Source organism: Cebus imitator, unplaced genomic scaffold (assembly GCF_001604975.1).
Source record: "Cebus imitator isolate Cc_AM_T3 unplaced genomic scaffold, Cebus_imitator-1.0 Scaffold37, whole genome shotgun sequence".
Lineage (NCBI taxonomy): Eukaryota > Metazoa > Chordata > Mammalia > Primates > Cebidae > Cebus > Cebus imitator.
Genome location: NW_016107352.1, coordinates 4,563,612 through 4,578,978, shown reverse-complemented (window position 1 = coordinate 4,578,978; position 15,367 = coordinate 4,563,612). Strand labels below are relative to the sequence as shown.

At 38.7% G+C, this 15,367-nt stretch overlaps 1 protein-coding gene across 1 annotated transcript in view; it reads left to right on the top strand.

The window, feature by feature from the left end:
- Positions 1–246, top strand: part of ASNS (asparagine synthetase (glutamine-hydrolyzing)) — an 18,460-nt gene extending 18,214 nt beyond the window's left edge. The window contains exon 11 of the mRNA XM_017525089.2: positions 3–246. Within this exon, the coding sequence (XP_017380578.1) occupies positions 3–131 (129 nt within the window). The 3' untranslated portion in view covers positions 132–246. The remainder of the gene's footprint in view (positions 1–2) is intronic.
- Positions 247–15,367: the final 15,121 nt, after the last annotated feature.

Genomic DNA, 15,367 nt, shown 5'->3' with positions numbered 1-15,367 from the left:
GTCAAATCTTTGAACGCCATTACCCAGGTCGGGCTTACTGGCTGAGCCATTACTGGATGCCCAAGTGGATAAATGCCACTGACCCTTCCGCCCGCACACTGACCCACTACAAGTCAGCTGCCAAAGCTTAGGTGCTCTTCGTGCTGTAATTGTTGTTCTTGTTGTAAAGGTACTATGCAAATATTTCTTCTTGTTGTGTGAGTACTATAATTAGATGGGGGAGCAATGAAAGCCAACTCAGGCTAACTTGAAAAAAATAAAAGTCCTAAATCTTAAACACTGCTATAGTCATTTATTTCTATTCATTCTCTTCATTATTGTTATTTTTATTTTTTTTGTTTTTTGACTTTTATGTGTTTGTTTCTTTATGCCTTGTATCTGATCTTATGTCTGTCCGATCTTGTTTGCTTTTTCTGTCAGGGCTTCTTTTGTTTTCATCTTTATTTTGTTTTCTTGTGTTTTCTTTTCGGTCTTTTGCTTTTTTTCTGTTTTTTCTGTATGTCTTTTATTTTTTTTTTTTTTTCTGCTTTGTTTTTGGCTGCCTAGGTTTTTCTTGCTGTTTGTGTTTTCTGTGGGTGTTTCTGTTTGTTGTGTTTTTTTCTATGGTTGTTCCTTTTTTTTGTCTTTTTTGTTTCGGTTTAGTTTGTTTTGGTTACTTTTTCTAGTTTTTGGCTCGGGTTTTTTTTTTTTTTTTTTTTTTTTTCTTTTGCGTTCCTTATTAATTCTTTGGGTTTTTTAGACTTGTTTTGTCTTTTTTCTTGTTTGCCATTGTAGTTTCAGCGCATTTACTTATTCCTTCTGTCGAGGAGTGAGTATGGTTTTTTTTTGTTGGTCGTTGTTTTTTGACTGTGTTGGTGGGCCGGATTTTTTTGTTTGTTTCTTTTTTTTTGGTGTCTTTTCTTTAGGCTTTTCCTTGCTTTTTCTTCTTTTCTTTTAATGTTCTGATCTTACTTGGTTTAGCAAGTTTTGTTCCTTATTGTTTTTGGTTGTGTGTCTTTTACCTGTGTTCGGCGGGTTTTTTGCGGTTCCGGTGGGCGGTTGTCTTTGTGTTCTTTGTTGGATGGGCTTGACTCAGCTGCCTTTCTTTCTTTTGTCCTATTCCTCCAACTTTGGGTTGTTTTGGTTTGCCTTGTTTGTATTCCTGGCTCTTTGGTTGTTTTCGTTGTGATTCCCTCTTGTTTTTGGGAGTTGTTGTTTTTTTTGAGTTTATATTGTGCCATTTGGCTCTTGTATGTGTTTTAGGTCTCACTTTTTTTTCTGTGCATATCCAGTTACCTCCCACATCCTTTCTTCTAATATGTATTTTGTTTTCTGTTTATGGTTGTTTGTTTTTTTGGTTTTATTTTTTGTATTTCCTTTTTCTGGTGAATTTTTTTCTTTGTTTCTTTTGCTGCGGGCCCTTCTTTTGTTTTGATAGTTACCCTGATGTTTTATGTGGTCGTGTTTGGGTTGAGCTTTGGGTTTTTTTTCTGTCGGTTTTTTTTTATGTTTGTTGTTGTGTTTTTTTTTCAGTGTATCTCTATGTGCCTGTATTTCATTATTTTAGATTAGTTTGTTTTTTTTTTTTTAGTTTGTTTTGTTCTTTTTCCTTGGCTGTTTTTTATTTGTGTGATTTTTGGTCCCTGTCTTCTCTTTCTTTTTGGTTTTCTCTGTTGTTGTGCTTCGGGCTCTTGATTGGCTGGGCTTGTCGGCTGGTGTGCTTGTGCTTGGGGCTTTTTTTTTATGTTTCTTTGAGGTGGGGTTTCTCTGTGTTGATCCTGTTTGTCTTGAACTTTTGTCCTCGATTGATCTATTTAGCTTTTCCTTTCAACTTTGTGGGTGTTCTGTTTTTTGTCACTTTATCTCATGCTAGTTTTTTATTTTTAGTTTTTTTCTTGTGTTTTTTGGTGTTTAAATTGCTTCTATGTCGATTGTTTTGCTTGTATGCGTGTTTTTTTTTGGTTGCGCCTGCTAGGACTTGGTTGATTTAGATTATTATTATTTGGGGTCTTCCTTTCTTTGTCTTTTTGGCGTGTACCGTTGTTGGTTCCCGTATGGTCTTTTCTTCCTTCTTGTTTTTTTCCTGGGTGGGGGATTTGGTTCTGGATTTTTGACTTTAGTGACTCTGATCTGGTGTATTTAGTTGCCACCCAGAAGTTTGATAGTGAAGATACTTAGCTAAGCCAATTTCATAGCAGCAAACTATAGGTTAATTATAATGGCAGCAACTTTCTGGAATTCAAACTACACACAAGATTTACAGAAGTTTCTTGGCACCAAGAATAAAGCTAGCTTTTTCTCTTTTGCAATTTAAATTGTAGAAGGTTTGAAGAAATGGTGCCCTTGGGCTGCTGTACACATGACTTAATAGCTCACTTATTGGCCAAGCCTGTTTTCCTGGATTTTGGTAATTTAGTGCGAAGGAGGCCCTAATCTACACACCATCTCTAACAACAAATAGTCCAGTCGTTTTAAGCATACACTGAGAATATTAGCTGATATTGTTCTGCCATTTCAGTCTGATGTGAGCACCGTCATGAATGACCCACCCTTTAGAGGTTTATTTCACTTTCTCTTAAATTCTGCTAACAGGTACCATATAGTTTGACAGAATTATACACTTCTATTTTAAAAAATGAAAAGTAAAATCCGCCTAAAATCTATTTGTAAAGTTTTAACATTTTTTTTGAAGATCTCTTACTATAAAGGGACATGCCTAGGTAGATTTTGGTTAACATAAGGCCTGAAAGCTTCTAAAGTCCTTTATAAGGAAAACAAAAATGAACGAATCCTAAGCCTATGATAGCCCAGCATCCAAAGGATTATACTTTGTGGGAAATTTGCTTGTATTAGACTGTGGTATGAACATCTTGAGCACAGAGTCAGAGCGTGCTCCTGAATGCCTCCTGTTTTGGAATTGCCCTTAGTTTGGTCTAGAATCTCTGATAAAGGATCCTTGGAGTAGGTTCCTAGGAAGTGAAAGTCTGGCCACGAAGAAGCAGAGTGGAAGCTGAGCAGGGAGGCTGTTACATGTGGTTCTAGACTGTGCAGTGGAAAAATCAATACCAAGCATGTACTTAGCAGCTGTTCTAAGTAATTTTTATTGTTAGCTCATTCCAATCTTAGGAAATGTGGCAGATTTTATTTTCTGAAAGTGGCCATGGCAGTGTTCCTGGTCCCATGTCCTCTTCCAGAGCCTGGCTGCCTCTCTGAAGAAGCAGCCTATCTTCCCTCTCCTTGAGCGTGGGCAAGATTTTGCAATTGCCTTGTAGTAGAGTACAGTGGAAGCGATGCTGTGTGACTTCTGAAAGTAGGTCACAAAAGATGATGTGGCTTCTGCTCTCTCTTTTGATAAGGAAGCCCAGACCATGGGAGAGGCTGTATGTGAGTTTGGGCTGACTGCCCTTAGCAAAGGGCTCAGTCGACAGCCACCAACAACTGCCAGCTGTGTCAGGGAGTGAGCCTCCAGATCATTCCAGCTGCTGATCTTTCAGTCTTTTATGTGGAGCCCACGCATGGGAAGGAGAGACGAGCCATCCCTGCTGTGTGCTCTGTCCAAGTTCTTCATTCACAAATCTGTGAGCATAATAAAAGCTTGTTTGATACCACAAAGTTTTGTCGTTTCTTACACAGGTATACTGACTGGAACAGGTAAACACTGTTATCCCATTTTACACGTATTAAATACATTGCTCAGTCATTTTGCTAATTAGTAAGTGGTGGAACCTCAAATTAGCCAGGTAGGTTGACTGCAGGGCCTATGAGTTGTTCGTTTCTAAATATTGTCTTGCAATGTCAGCCTGAAACTATTGCCTGGGTCTCTGGTGTGAATCGGGAGACTAAGGGAAAGGGCTTCTATTGGGAACAAGAACAGGTAGTGCAGAGAATCTCCCAGGGATTGCAGTGAGGCTAATCATTTTTTGTAATGGCACAGGCTAGGTGATACTGAGAAAACAATCCCCAAATTTCAGTGCATTACCACAGGAAGGGTTTTTTGCTCAAACTGTATGTCCACCTTGGCCTATGGGAGGCTCTGCACATTGTTGAGGAGTTATAAGCACTCTGGAACCCAGGCTGATGGAGGCACAACCTTGACATAATTCCACCATCAGCAAGGCAGGGGATGGATGAAGTAGTGAATTATTTACTGAAACTTAAATCTTCCACTCTGAAGTGACACATCACTTTGGTTCACATTACATATGAGACGTGGCCACACCTAACTGCAAGGGAGCATGAAAGGATGAAAGGAAAATGAACAGCACTAGTAACTCGCCAGATATGCTCTTTGGGAACAAAATATTGAATTTGCTCTCCTATGCAAGAAATATATTCACCACCTTTTGAGGGTTACAGCTGGGGAATTCCATTGTGCAAAGACCCCAAGCCCAGAGTTTAGGAACTCTGGGTGATGTACTTATGTGGAAGTCTGTTTCAGGGCTGAAGATGGGCACTTAATGAACTAAGAAAAAAGTAATCTGCTCCCCATCCGTCCAATATATAATTGATCAGGAATAGAATAACTGCGGCAACAACAAAATACATTCAAAAAGGATAAAACAGAAGAAATACCAAACCCTACTCAGGAACAATTTTGATATCCTGCAGTCAGCCTCCAAGTCCAGCAGAAAATTGCTCTTCAGGGGTCAGCCAAGACATCATCAGTGTGTTGGTAGAAGAAAGCAGATTGAAAAAACTAGGGGAATCGGTATCTGAGCACAGGTGAGAAATGGAAGAGTTTGGAGGGGAAGGGCTGATTTCTAGCCATAAAGCCACTTTGGTTCATACCATTATAATTTTGGTTATACAGTGTTAACATTAATTGGTTACCCTTCTGAATGCCAAGGACTGCTCTAAAAGCTATAATCAATCTTCACAACAGCTTGTGAAGTTTGTTCCTTTGAGCTCATCCATATTTTGTGGATGAGAAAAGCAACATACAGAGGTGTTATGTTGCATGCCTGAGGTCACATAGCTAACACGTAATAGAAGTGGGATATTGGATCCCAGGCTTCAGGGTTTTAGAGACCTTATGCTTAACCCCTACTCTGTGTTACCTTTCAAAGGGATAGGCTATAGAATATAATTATGTACATGGAAAAAATATAATTCGATATTTTTTCTCAAATTCTTGTCTTGTTAATGGGAGTATATGGTCTATTTTATGGGTAGCTCATAAGTTATTTAGCACAATTAAAAATTTAAGCATAAGATTATTTTAATTTTTAAAATTTGTCATGTATATGTATGGATTATTGGTGCAATTTAGGTCTTCTGTGACTTAGATGTGATTTCGATCTGTGAGTTTTTACCCTACCTAGTCAATAAATTGATACCAATAAATAAATTCATAGTCCTCTTTGCAACTTGGTGAATTTTTAATAATACTAGGAAGAAAGCCATACCTAGAAATTGCCAGTATATTTTAGAAATTGGTTGTGGCAGTATAAAATATTTAATATCTGAGGACTACAATATAAAACAAATCCACAGGGTGGCAGCAACAGCACATGTTTTTCTCCAGAGGCAATTTTATACCTTTCCTGAAGGTAGTGGTGTGGGGAAACTATTTTATGCTGAATTGCAAAGATGACATCTTTATTTTATAAAATCATCCAAGCACAAAACTTATTAGTGAGCAGTGTTAACTTGTAGACATCATATGACTGTTGTACAGGCCACTGTGAACTTGTTTATGTATTGTTTTTGTGAAACTTTTATCTTTCTCTTCTTGATCCACTAGCCTAAATATACCTGCACAATGTGCATTCTTACATAAGTGAGATCCTTTATACTCTGGAAGGTAAGAAAAGATGTGAACAACCTCAAAGCTGTTATTTGCTTTTTGAATGTAGGAAAAATCTACATAAACTCATTTTCATAATTACCCACTCTACTGAACCCTAACTTGTCTCAGTTTATGCAAATGTAGCTAAAAGACAAAATGTGTTTTGAGCACTTAGTTTACACATAATACCATCTAATGTGTCCTGATGACTTACTGTGCACCTAACAGTTGTTTAAGACCATACTCAATCTGTATGACAATTCTGAGAGGTACCTACTATTGGTACCATCCCCATTTTATGGTAGAAGAAACCACGTACTAGCAGCCCAAACACTGAACAAGAAGATGGTCAATTTGTGGCCAATGGAATCGTCTGTCAATTATAACGGATACCACAGAAAAGAGTTCTATATTACAAGACAATTTTCATATGTAGATAGATGACTCATAGAACTTGGTGAGCCCCCATTACGATGACCTTTCTGTGCAAGAAGTGCCTTTAGTTCCTATCAGGAAACCTATATCCTCTGTCCATTAACTTTATAGTTCACAGAATCGAATTCACAGGCAGTGGTTTTAGTGGCAATGTTGGAAGTTACAGAGCAGCAGGTTTGAAAATGCAGGGGCAGGGAGGAATCCAGCATGTGTCTTGGTCCACTTTAGGGAGTGCGAAGAAAACACAGTTAAGAATGATTCGTATTATTGGATAAAGTGGCTGAGTTTCTGGGGCTCTGTACCAACTGACCAGATCAAATTCAATGAACTGCTAGCTTGGGAGCTTAGCTAAACACACCAAAGGCAACACCATAGCAATCCTATTGCATTATCCTGTGACCGAGGGTTATGTAAGACATTATCTATTGTATTTGGCTCGAGTTGTTTAGGGTGTATGCTCCCAAATGACCACAAGGTGGGGCTAGATGTTACTCAACTAGCTGTTCACAAACTGGGGAATTTTTCTGTTGGTCTTAACTTCTGAATCCTGTGCATCTGTTAATTTGTAGTTTAGCACTTTTTGTGGTCATAGATTAAAACCAAAACCCCAGATATTGACCCTGTACTCATCTTTGTCATATTGTGCCATGTGATATGTAGTGTCACAGACCTTGAAGTGCATTGCAAAGCCAGCTTTCTTCCATCATCCTGACGTTGAAATATACTATGCCCTGTGCTCCACCCTGCCTCTGATTCACCTTGGCTAGTGGTGGGGAGGTTGCCTCCCCAGCTGAGATAGGAAATACAAGAGAAAGCAAGAGTTGTGGAGGGCCGGTGGAGATGGGGGGAAAAATGTGAATTCTTCTTGGGGCAGTAATATGGTTTAGATGTTTGTTCCCTCCAAAATTATGTTGAAATGTGACCTCCAATGTTGGAGGTGGGCCTAGTGGGATATATTTTGGTCATGGGGACAGATCTCTTATGAATGGCTTAGTGCCATCCCCTTGTTGATGAGTGAGTTCTTGCTCAGTTAGTTCACATGAGATCTGGTTGTTTAAAAGAATCTAGGCTCTCCCCCCACCCCCACTGTTTGCTCCCTCCCTGGCCATGTGACCTGCCTGCTCTGCCTTTGTCTTCTTCCATGGGCAAAAGCTCCCTGAGGTCTCCCCAGAAGTCTAGCAGATGCTGGTGCCATGCTTGTATGGCCTGCAGAACTGTCAGCCAAATAAACCTCTTTTCTTTCTTTTTTCTTTCTCTTTATTTATTTATTTTTTATTGCATTTTAGGTTTAAATCTCTTTTCTTTATAAATTACCCAGTGTCAGGTATTCCTTTGTAGCAATGCTAAAGGACTAGAACAGGCAGCAAAGTTTGTGATGACAGCAGTGAACCATATGGACCATGTGATATGTAATGTCGTACGTTATCACCCAACCAGAAATTACTGACATGCTGCAAGGGGCCAGGCAGGTGGACATGTGAAGCCTCCTGGGCTGGGGTGGGAGCTGTGGCCACTGGCAAAGAAAACCCAGGCACAGTCTGCTCCTCAGATCCAGCTTTTCGATGCCACGTGCCAACACTGGTGGTCTTTTATTGTGAGAGAATCCAGAAATCCAGATTTTTGTGAAAATATTTCCTGATTTTAAAATATCGATTACAATGTTTAAGAATTTTCAGGTCAAACAAACCACATCCTGTGTGTTAACATTAACTAGAATAACCTACACATGCTCTGTACAAGTCACATCAGCAGTAGCCCTCCCTTGACTCTTCTTCCTAATATAAAGACCAGAACATTGTTAAACACCAGAAGGAATTTTGTGCAGTTTTATTTCACTTCTGCATGGAGGCATTCCTTCAACAAGCCTGCGTTGAGTGCCTTCTCATCAGGCGTTACTCTACTCAGTGGAGAATAAGGGCTGTATGTGTAGGGAAGGAATATGTCCTTTCCCCACCCATCCTAGGTTTGTGGCCAAGGCTCCTATAACAAAACACAGATTAACAAGAAAAAGGCATACACATTTATTTATTTATTTAGGAGACAGAGTCTTGCTTTGTCATCCAGGCTGGAGTGCAGTGACACAATCTTGGCTCACTGGAACTTTGACTTCCCGGGTTCAAGAGATTCTCCTGCCTCAGCCTCCCAGGTAGCTGAGACTGCAGGCATGCACCACCATGTCCAGCTATTTATTTATTTATTTTATTTTGGTAGAGATGGGGTTTCGCCATGTTTCCCAGGCTGGTCTTGAACTCCTGAGCTCAGGCAATCTGCCTGCCTTGGCCTCCCAAAGTGTTAATAAGTTACAGGCATGAGCCACTGTGCCCAGCCAAATTTATTTAATATAAGTTTTATGCAACATGAGAAACTTCATAAGAAATGGAGACACAAAGAAATGGTTAAGCCAGTATATTTTTATGTTAGGGTTGATGAACAGTGGATGGCTGAGAAATGTGATAGGACAGAGAAGGTATGATCTGATGGCAACAAACTGGGGGAAAGTTAAAAGGCTGTTTGCTCAGATTCCATTGTGGTCCTTCATCTTTAGAGATAAGGATGCTCCTTTTTCTCTTGGTGTCGAGGACACCTCTTCCATAAGCGTCTTATGTCCTACTCAGGGAAAGGTAAAAAAAAAAAATCTTCCTAGGTTTTATCATCTGCTTCAGGGAAGATGGTGGAGGTTGCAGTGAGCTGAGATTGTGCCATTGCACTCCAGCCTGGGCAACAGAAGGAGACTCAAGTCTCAAAACAAAAAACAAACAAAAAAGAACTGAGGAAACCAGAAAATAGGACAGGGGATAAGTAAAGTTTCTGCCGTAGCCTTAGCCTGCTGCCACAGAGAATTTGAATGGCATCACAAAGTTGGCATCACCTTAAGGTGAGGAGACCAGGTGATTGTGGGCCTACATGTCAGCCCTCAGCTGTGAATGCCTTTGGAGGAAGGCAAAGTCTTTCAGAAACTTCTAGGTGAATAGCAATTCTTCAGAGGAGGCTGCAGTTGTGAGCCATTGGTGACTATCATTCACAGCAGCTGGGGAACTTAGTGTACCAATCTGGTAAGGCTTTGGGGTGGACGAAGCACCTATAGTATTACTGCATTTTGTCATACTGATTTCTACAAATGTGTAGTGAGTGTTACAGGAATGGTAATCATTCAAGAAAACTGTTGTTTTATTCCTCATCAACATGCTAATTGTAAGTTTGGTAACTTTTTTAGTCTTGCGTGTTTTCCTTTTTAAATATAGTTTTATTTTTGGTTATCCAGTCCTTCTAAAACCTAACTTTTTTCTACACACCTTAGTTTCTGAATATTTCTTTGCACCTAGATAATTTCTTTTCATCTTTGGAACTTACTGTAGATGCTAGTTTCTCTGAGAAGCCTCCCTCAATCCCCTAAAGCTGGGATACTTTCCTGCTACTCAGTTCTCATAAAATCTGAGTTTAGTCTGGTTTTCATGACACTATAGCAATGTTGTAGAATTATCTAGCTATGTGAGTAATCCAGCTATGTGTCTGAGTCACTCAGGGTTGATCAGGAAAACAGAAAATACTCCATATTTAGGAGGCAGAAGGGGTTTGTTATTAGGAATTAGGGGCTTGCTTGACTATTGGAAAAGCTGGGGAGTACTGAAGGCCATGTAATCCAGGGGGAGGGAAGCGGACACTGGAGATCTCATCCTGAAGCAATAGGGCAGGGACTTCTCAGGAACTTACCAGTAAGCTGCTGCAAGTCTTAGGAATCTGTAAGAGGTCCTCCACTGTCTCATAGTGCAGTAGGGACACAGATGGGTTCTCCAGAGCTCACCAGGGAACCAATCTGAATCTCTCATTTGCTTCAGTCAGGATGCAGTTGCCTCTAGAGAATAAAACTTCTCTTTTTCTTCTGTCTTCCAAATCTTGAGTGACTTCTACGGGCAGCTCTATGTCCTAGGTAAATAGATTGTGGGAGAAGCCCTTAAAAGGGATGATGGTGATGCCCAGTTGACAACAGATAATTCAGCATAGTATCTCATGATAAACGTCAAGAGACAAAATTGCAACAAGTTTAAATTATCAAATTGGCTTTTATTTGTGATTCATGAGTCAGGTAGCATCTCATCTAAAAAACGAAGTGGTGCTCTGTTGGGCATGATGGGAGAGTCAGTTTTTAAAACCTTGAGAAGGAACAAGGCTATTATTTCTTTTTAGCTGGAACCACAGGCATGCACCACTATGCCTGGCTAATTATTTTATTTTTTTTATAGAGACAGCATTACTCTATGTTGCTCAGGCTTGTCTTGAACTCCTGGGCTCAAGCTGTTCTCCTGCTTCTGCTTACCAAAATGCTGGGATTACAGGCATGAGTCATGACACCTGGCCTGGAATCACTTTTCTATGGGAGAAAAACCCCAGCAGCTGAGTAGGCTTTTAAATTAGCTCGAATTATGGCTAAGCAAGAGTTGATCATGACCAATAGAGGCAAACTTGCTGTAGCATGACTGAAATCCTTCCCTTTAAGATCCACAAATTTTTTCCAATCAAATGAAAATAGAGTGGTGTCTGTTGGGCATGGTGAAGAGTCGGTTTTTAAAAGCTTGAACAGGTACAAGAAACAACATCATACAAAAAGCAGATTGGTTAACAGACGGTTACTTTCTTTGTAAGGGTTAAAGCAGAGGGGACTTCCTTATCATACTGGCTAAAACTGGCCTCTGGGGATTTGGCTATTCTTTCTTTTTCTCTCTTAATTTCTCAGAAGGTCAGATAAAAAGCTTAGTTTCGGTTTGGTGAAGTGGAACTTCAGCATGGGCTTTAGCTTGGTCTGCTGGGGCCTAGTGCAGGAGCTCAGTTCAAACCAATGGCCTTCTAGAAATTTTACTTAACATAGAGTATGAGCTTTTCACCAGTTGGAGAATGTATCTTTTTTCATGTTTATGTTCCCAGAGTCTAGTGCAGTTCCTGCAAAATAAAGGTTTTCAAACTATGTTCATTAAATAACAGAATAAGTAATCAGGAGAGAACAATAGCTGCCTGAAACCAGATAATTTCGGTTATGTTATAAACGATGTTATGAGAGATCTCATACTACTCTAGAGTAGTTAATCTCTAGAAAGCCTCGTATTTAGTAATTTATGATAGAGATAACTGCATTTTGAAAAAGTATAACAGGTTGATATTTTTTCTACGTTGACCAAAACTGTCACATTTCTGAAAGCTAAAGTCCTAGGAAGAAGGAAACCTTTACAAATCAGGGCACTGAAGCTGTCGAGGCTTGTTAGGCCAATCTCTGCAATATCGTTACCTCTTTTCAAGTTGAAGTTTCTTCCAGCCCTCAGGAGCCATGTGTATATTTAGTGAGCTGCCACGAGGTGGTACTCTTGCTTATTTGTTGTAGTAGGCCACTGCCTTCCAGACAAGGGATGTGATGGAGTCAGAGATGTTCATCTTAAAGCAACTAAACTGTCCCTCAAATTATAACATGGTCGTTAGTTGACATCAGATACACACATTGCTTCAAAAAAGAATTAAAGCAAACGCAAAAGTGAAAGAGAAAATCAGAGCCTAACATCGTTGCCTATAATGACACCATCTGAGTTACTGGACAACTGGCGCTAGAATCTTGTTCTGTGAGGTATTCCCAGGGGCTCTTACCCTCAGTTAACTCTGTCCCTGCTGCCTGTGTAAGGTGAGATGATTCAGAAGTTTATTGTCTTATCTTACTTCTGAAGTCTATGGGGGACTCACTTTTCTTCCTCTGTCCCTGCCCCTGCCCCTACTTCTTTTTGTTTGTTTTTGAGACAGTACCTCCCTCTGCCATCCAGGTTGGAGTGCAATGGTGCGATCACAGCTCACTGCAGCCTTGAGCTCCATCCAGGGCTGAAGTGATTGTCCCACCTTAGCCTCCTGAGTAGCTGAAACCACAGGCATACAGCAACATGCCCGGCTAATTATTTTACTTTTTATAGAGGCAGGGTTCCCCTATATTGCCCAGGCTTGTCTTGAACTCCTGGGCTCAAGCTGTTCTCCTGCTTTGGCCTCCCAAAATGCTGGGATTACAGGCATGAGTCACTACGCCTGGCCTGGAATCACTTTTCTATGGAAGAAAAACCCCAGCAGGTGAGTAGGCTTTTAAATTAGCTCAAATTATGGCTAAGAAAGAGTTGATCATGACCAATAGAGGCACACTTGCTGTAGCATGACTGAAATCCTTCCCTTTAAGATCCACAAATTTCTTTCCAACCAAATTAAAGCTTTCCATAGGACTTAAACTTTTTTTTTAAATCACAAAAGTAATTTGTACTCATTGTATAAAACCCCCAAAATAAATATAAACAAAGACAAGGAAGAAAAACGTAATGAATCTTAGCCTCAATAACCAATCACATTTTAGAGAATGTCCTTTATTCATAATTTATTTATACATGTGATTGACTTGGTCTACTCTTAGTACATACTCTGTTCCAGGCACCATGCCAGGTTTTGAGTTTGCAAAGAAGAACAAATAGTCTTTCTCTATAAAACAGATATAGCCCCTCTCTCTCTGGTTATATATATACATGCATATATAAGTTTGATAAAAGAGTGTCGTATTTTACAAACAGTGGTTCCTCTGTGTCTTCAGTTCTGCATTTATGAGTTCAACCAACCACAGATAAAAAATATTTGGAAAATTTTTTTTTACAGTACAATAGAAAATAATACAAATAAAGACCAGTGTAGTATAAAACTACTTACATAGCAATTGCAATGTGTTAGGTATTATAAGTAATTTAGAGAAGATTTAATGTATCTGAGAGATGTAAGTTAGATGCAAATGCTATGCTAGTTTATATCAGGGACTTGAACATCCTTGAATTTTGATGTCCACTGGGATCCTGAGACCAATTTCCACGGATGTGGAGCCTTGCTTTTTCCCATTAATGATATACTAAGAACATTTTTTCATGTCATTAAATAATTTTCAAAGGCGTTATTTAAAATTCATATTTTATTTTCTAGATATACCATAATTTATTCTTTAAATTTTCCTATTCTTGAAAATATACATGTATCTACTCTTTTATTACAAAAAATAATGATTCACAGCTATGAAAATATGGTCAGAATGAATAAGATCTAGTATTTGATAGTACAACAGGGTGACTACAGTCAATAATAATTTATTGTGCATTTCAAAGTAACTAAAAGTATAATTTTATTGTTTGTAACACAAAAGATACAGGCTTGAGATGATAGACACTTCCATTTACCCTGATCCTGTATTCTTTAGTAAAGATTATGAACTCACGGTTGCCAATGCAACTGCTTTTGCTCAATGTTTATATTCTGATTGCTCTGGGTCCTGTTTGCACCAATAAAATTGTAGAGGGCAAGAAATAAACAAGTGTGTTTTTATCTGTGAGTGCATTGTTCCCTAGAAATATAATTATTTTTCGTTCACTTGAAATTGTCTTTGATCAACAAGTTGGTATGAACCAGAAGTTTTTTGGTCGCCTGCAGATGGCAGTGATTGTTAACTTGTCATTCTAAATACAAGGTGTTGGTTTTATCCAGGAGTCTAAAGTGCTATATTAATGGCAGGGTTTATTGTGTTCTAATAAAAATTAGAAAGAGTCACACGCTGCCTTTGGGGGAGAGGACTGAATTTATATGCTTGATATAATGTCATTAAAAATATTAGTTAGCTAGACATGGAACACAAAAGAGCTATGAAATTAACTTCACCTGAGTATGCAAAATATTGAATAGTGATGAGGATTTAAGAACAAAATTTGATTATTGTGACCAAATCAAGTAACAATGGAAAATTAGATTCCAAAATATACTTAAAATATGATAAAATCTGTCCTTTAAGTTTCAGCTCCAGGACAGGTTGTGGCAGTAATGGTTCATTGTTCTTTGCAGACACTGGTAAGATACATTCTGGAATACAGACAACAAATGATGCAGTCCAAATGGAAAGAATCATCAGAAAGGTAATGGAAATCGAAGTACAAACACCACCTTCCTATAATGTAAGTTCTTGGATAGTGTATACAAATCTGAGAAAGATAGAGTGGAGCTGCAGAAGTCTAGGAAGAGTCCACTAAAATAGTCAAAAGAAATGATCAGGAACCGTGTTAAGGTGGACTGAAAAGATGGGTCTTCACCAAGCAATAAAAAGGAAATGGGAATGTGATCAGAATTATTTTTTCCATGGTCATCGGGCATTGCCTTACCTTGTAAGGGATTAATATATGCTTTCAGATGTGTACATTCATGGAATTTGATATCAAGAGTGTGTAGAAGATAAAAATACAAACATGTTGGAGGTGACGCAACTAAATAAGGTGCTTTCTAATAAGTTTCAAAAGGGAGAAAATGAAAGTCTTGGAGATACATCCTGTCTTCTGAGGTTGAAGTAACTGAGCGAAGACAGCTCTGCCCTTCTATAAATGACTGTGGGTTATGGAGACATGAACTAGAGATTATGTTTCTATATAATCTAGGTCACATGAACTAGAGATTATGTTTCTATATAATCTAGGTCACATGAACTAGAGATTATGTTTCTATTTTTATCAGAATTACAATTCAGTTTGAAAAGGTAAATGCAAAGCATTGTACTACGATGAGTCTAGAAAATTTATAGATTGAATTGACTATTCAATCATGTATTGAATAATCTTATTGGAGGTGTTCAGAGGAAACTGGACAGATCTTATTGGAGGTGCTAGAGGAGACATGCATTTGATGTGACTAGATTCGATTTGTGATTCTATGATTTACTCTTTTGAAAGGGCTCCTAAGAAAGGAAAATGAGGATAAATCTTACGAGTAGTATGAACCTAAATATAAAATATTTTGATTTAGCAATAGATAATGGAGCTTCAAGTTCTCTTTATTTCTCTGTCTCCAAATTGAAATTTCTTCATTTATTTATTCAGTAGCTCCTAATCTGAGCCAGCACTATAGGCCAACAGTAGTTTCTCAATACTTGTTAATTTAGTGGACAGATTATAACTAGTAGGAGAACAACTAAGATCAAACCAGAGTTTCCCTCCTATGTGGGCAGAAAGAAAATAATGAGGAAGAAAGAAACAGAGTTGAAGAAATGGGCTGTAGATCAACTAAGGAATTAACTATGATGTGAAGTGTCAGAAGTGTTCCTAAGTAGTGCTTTAACTTAGAATTATCCCATAAATTTTG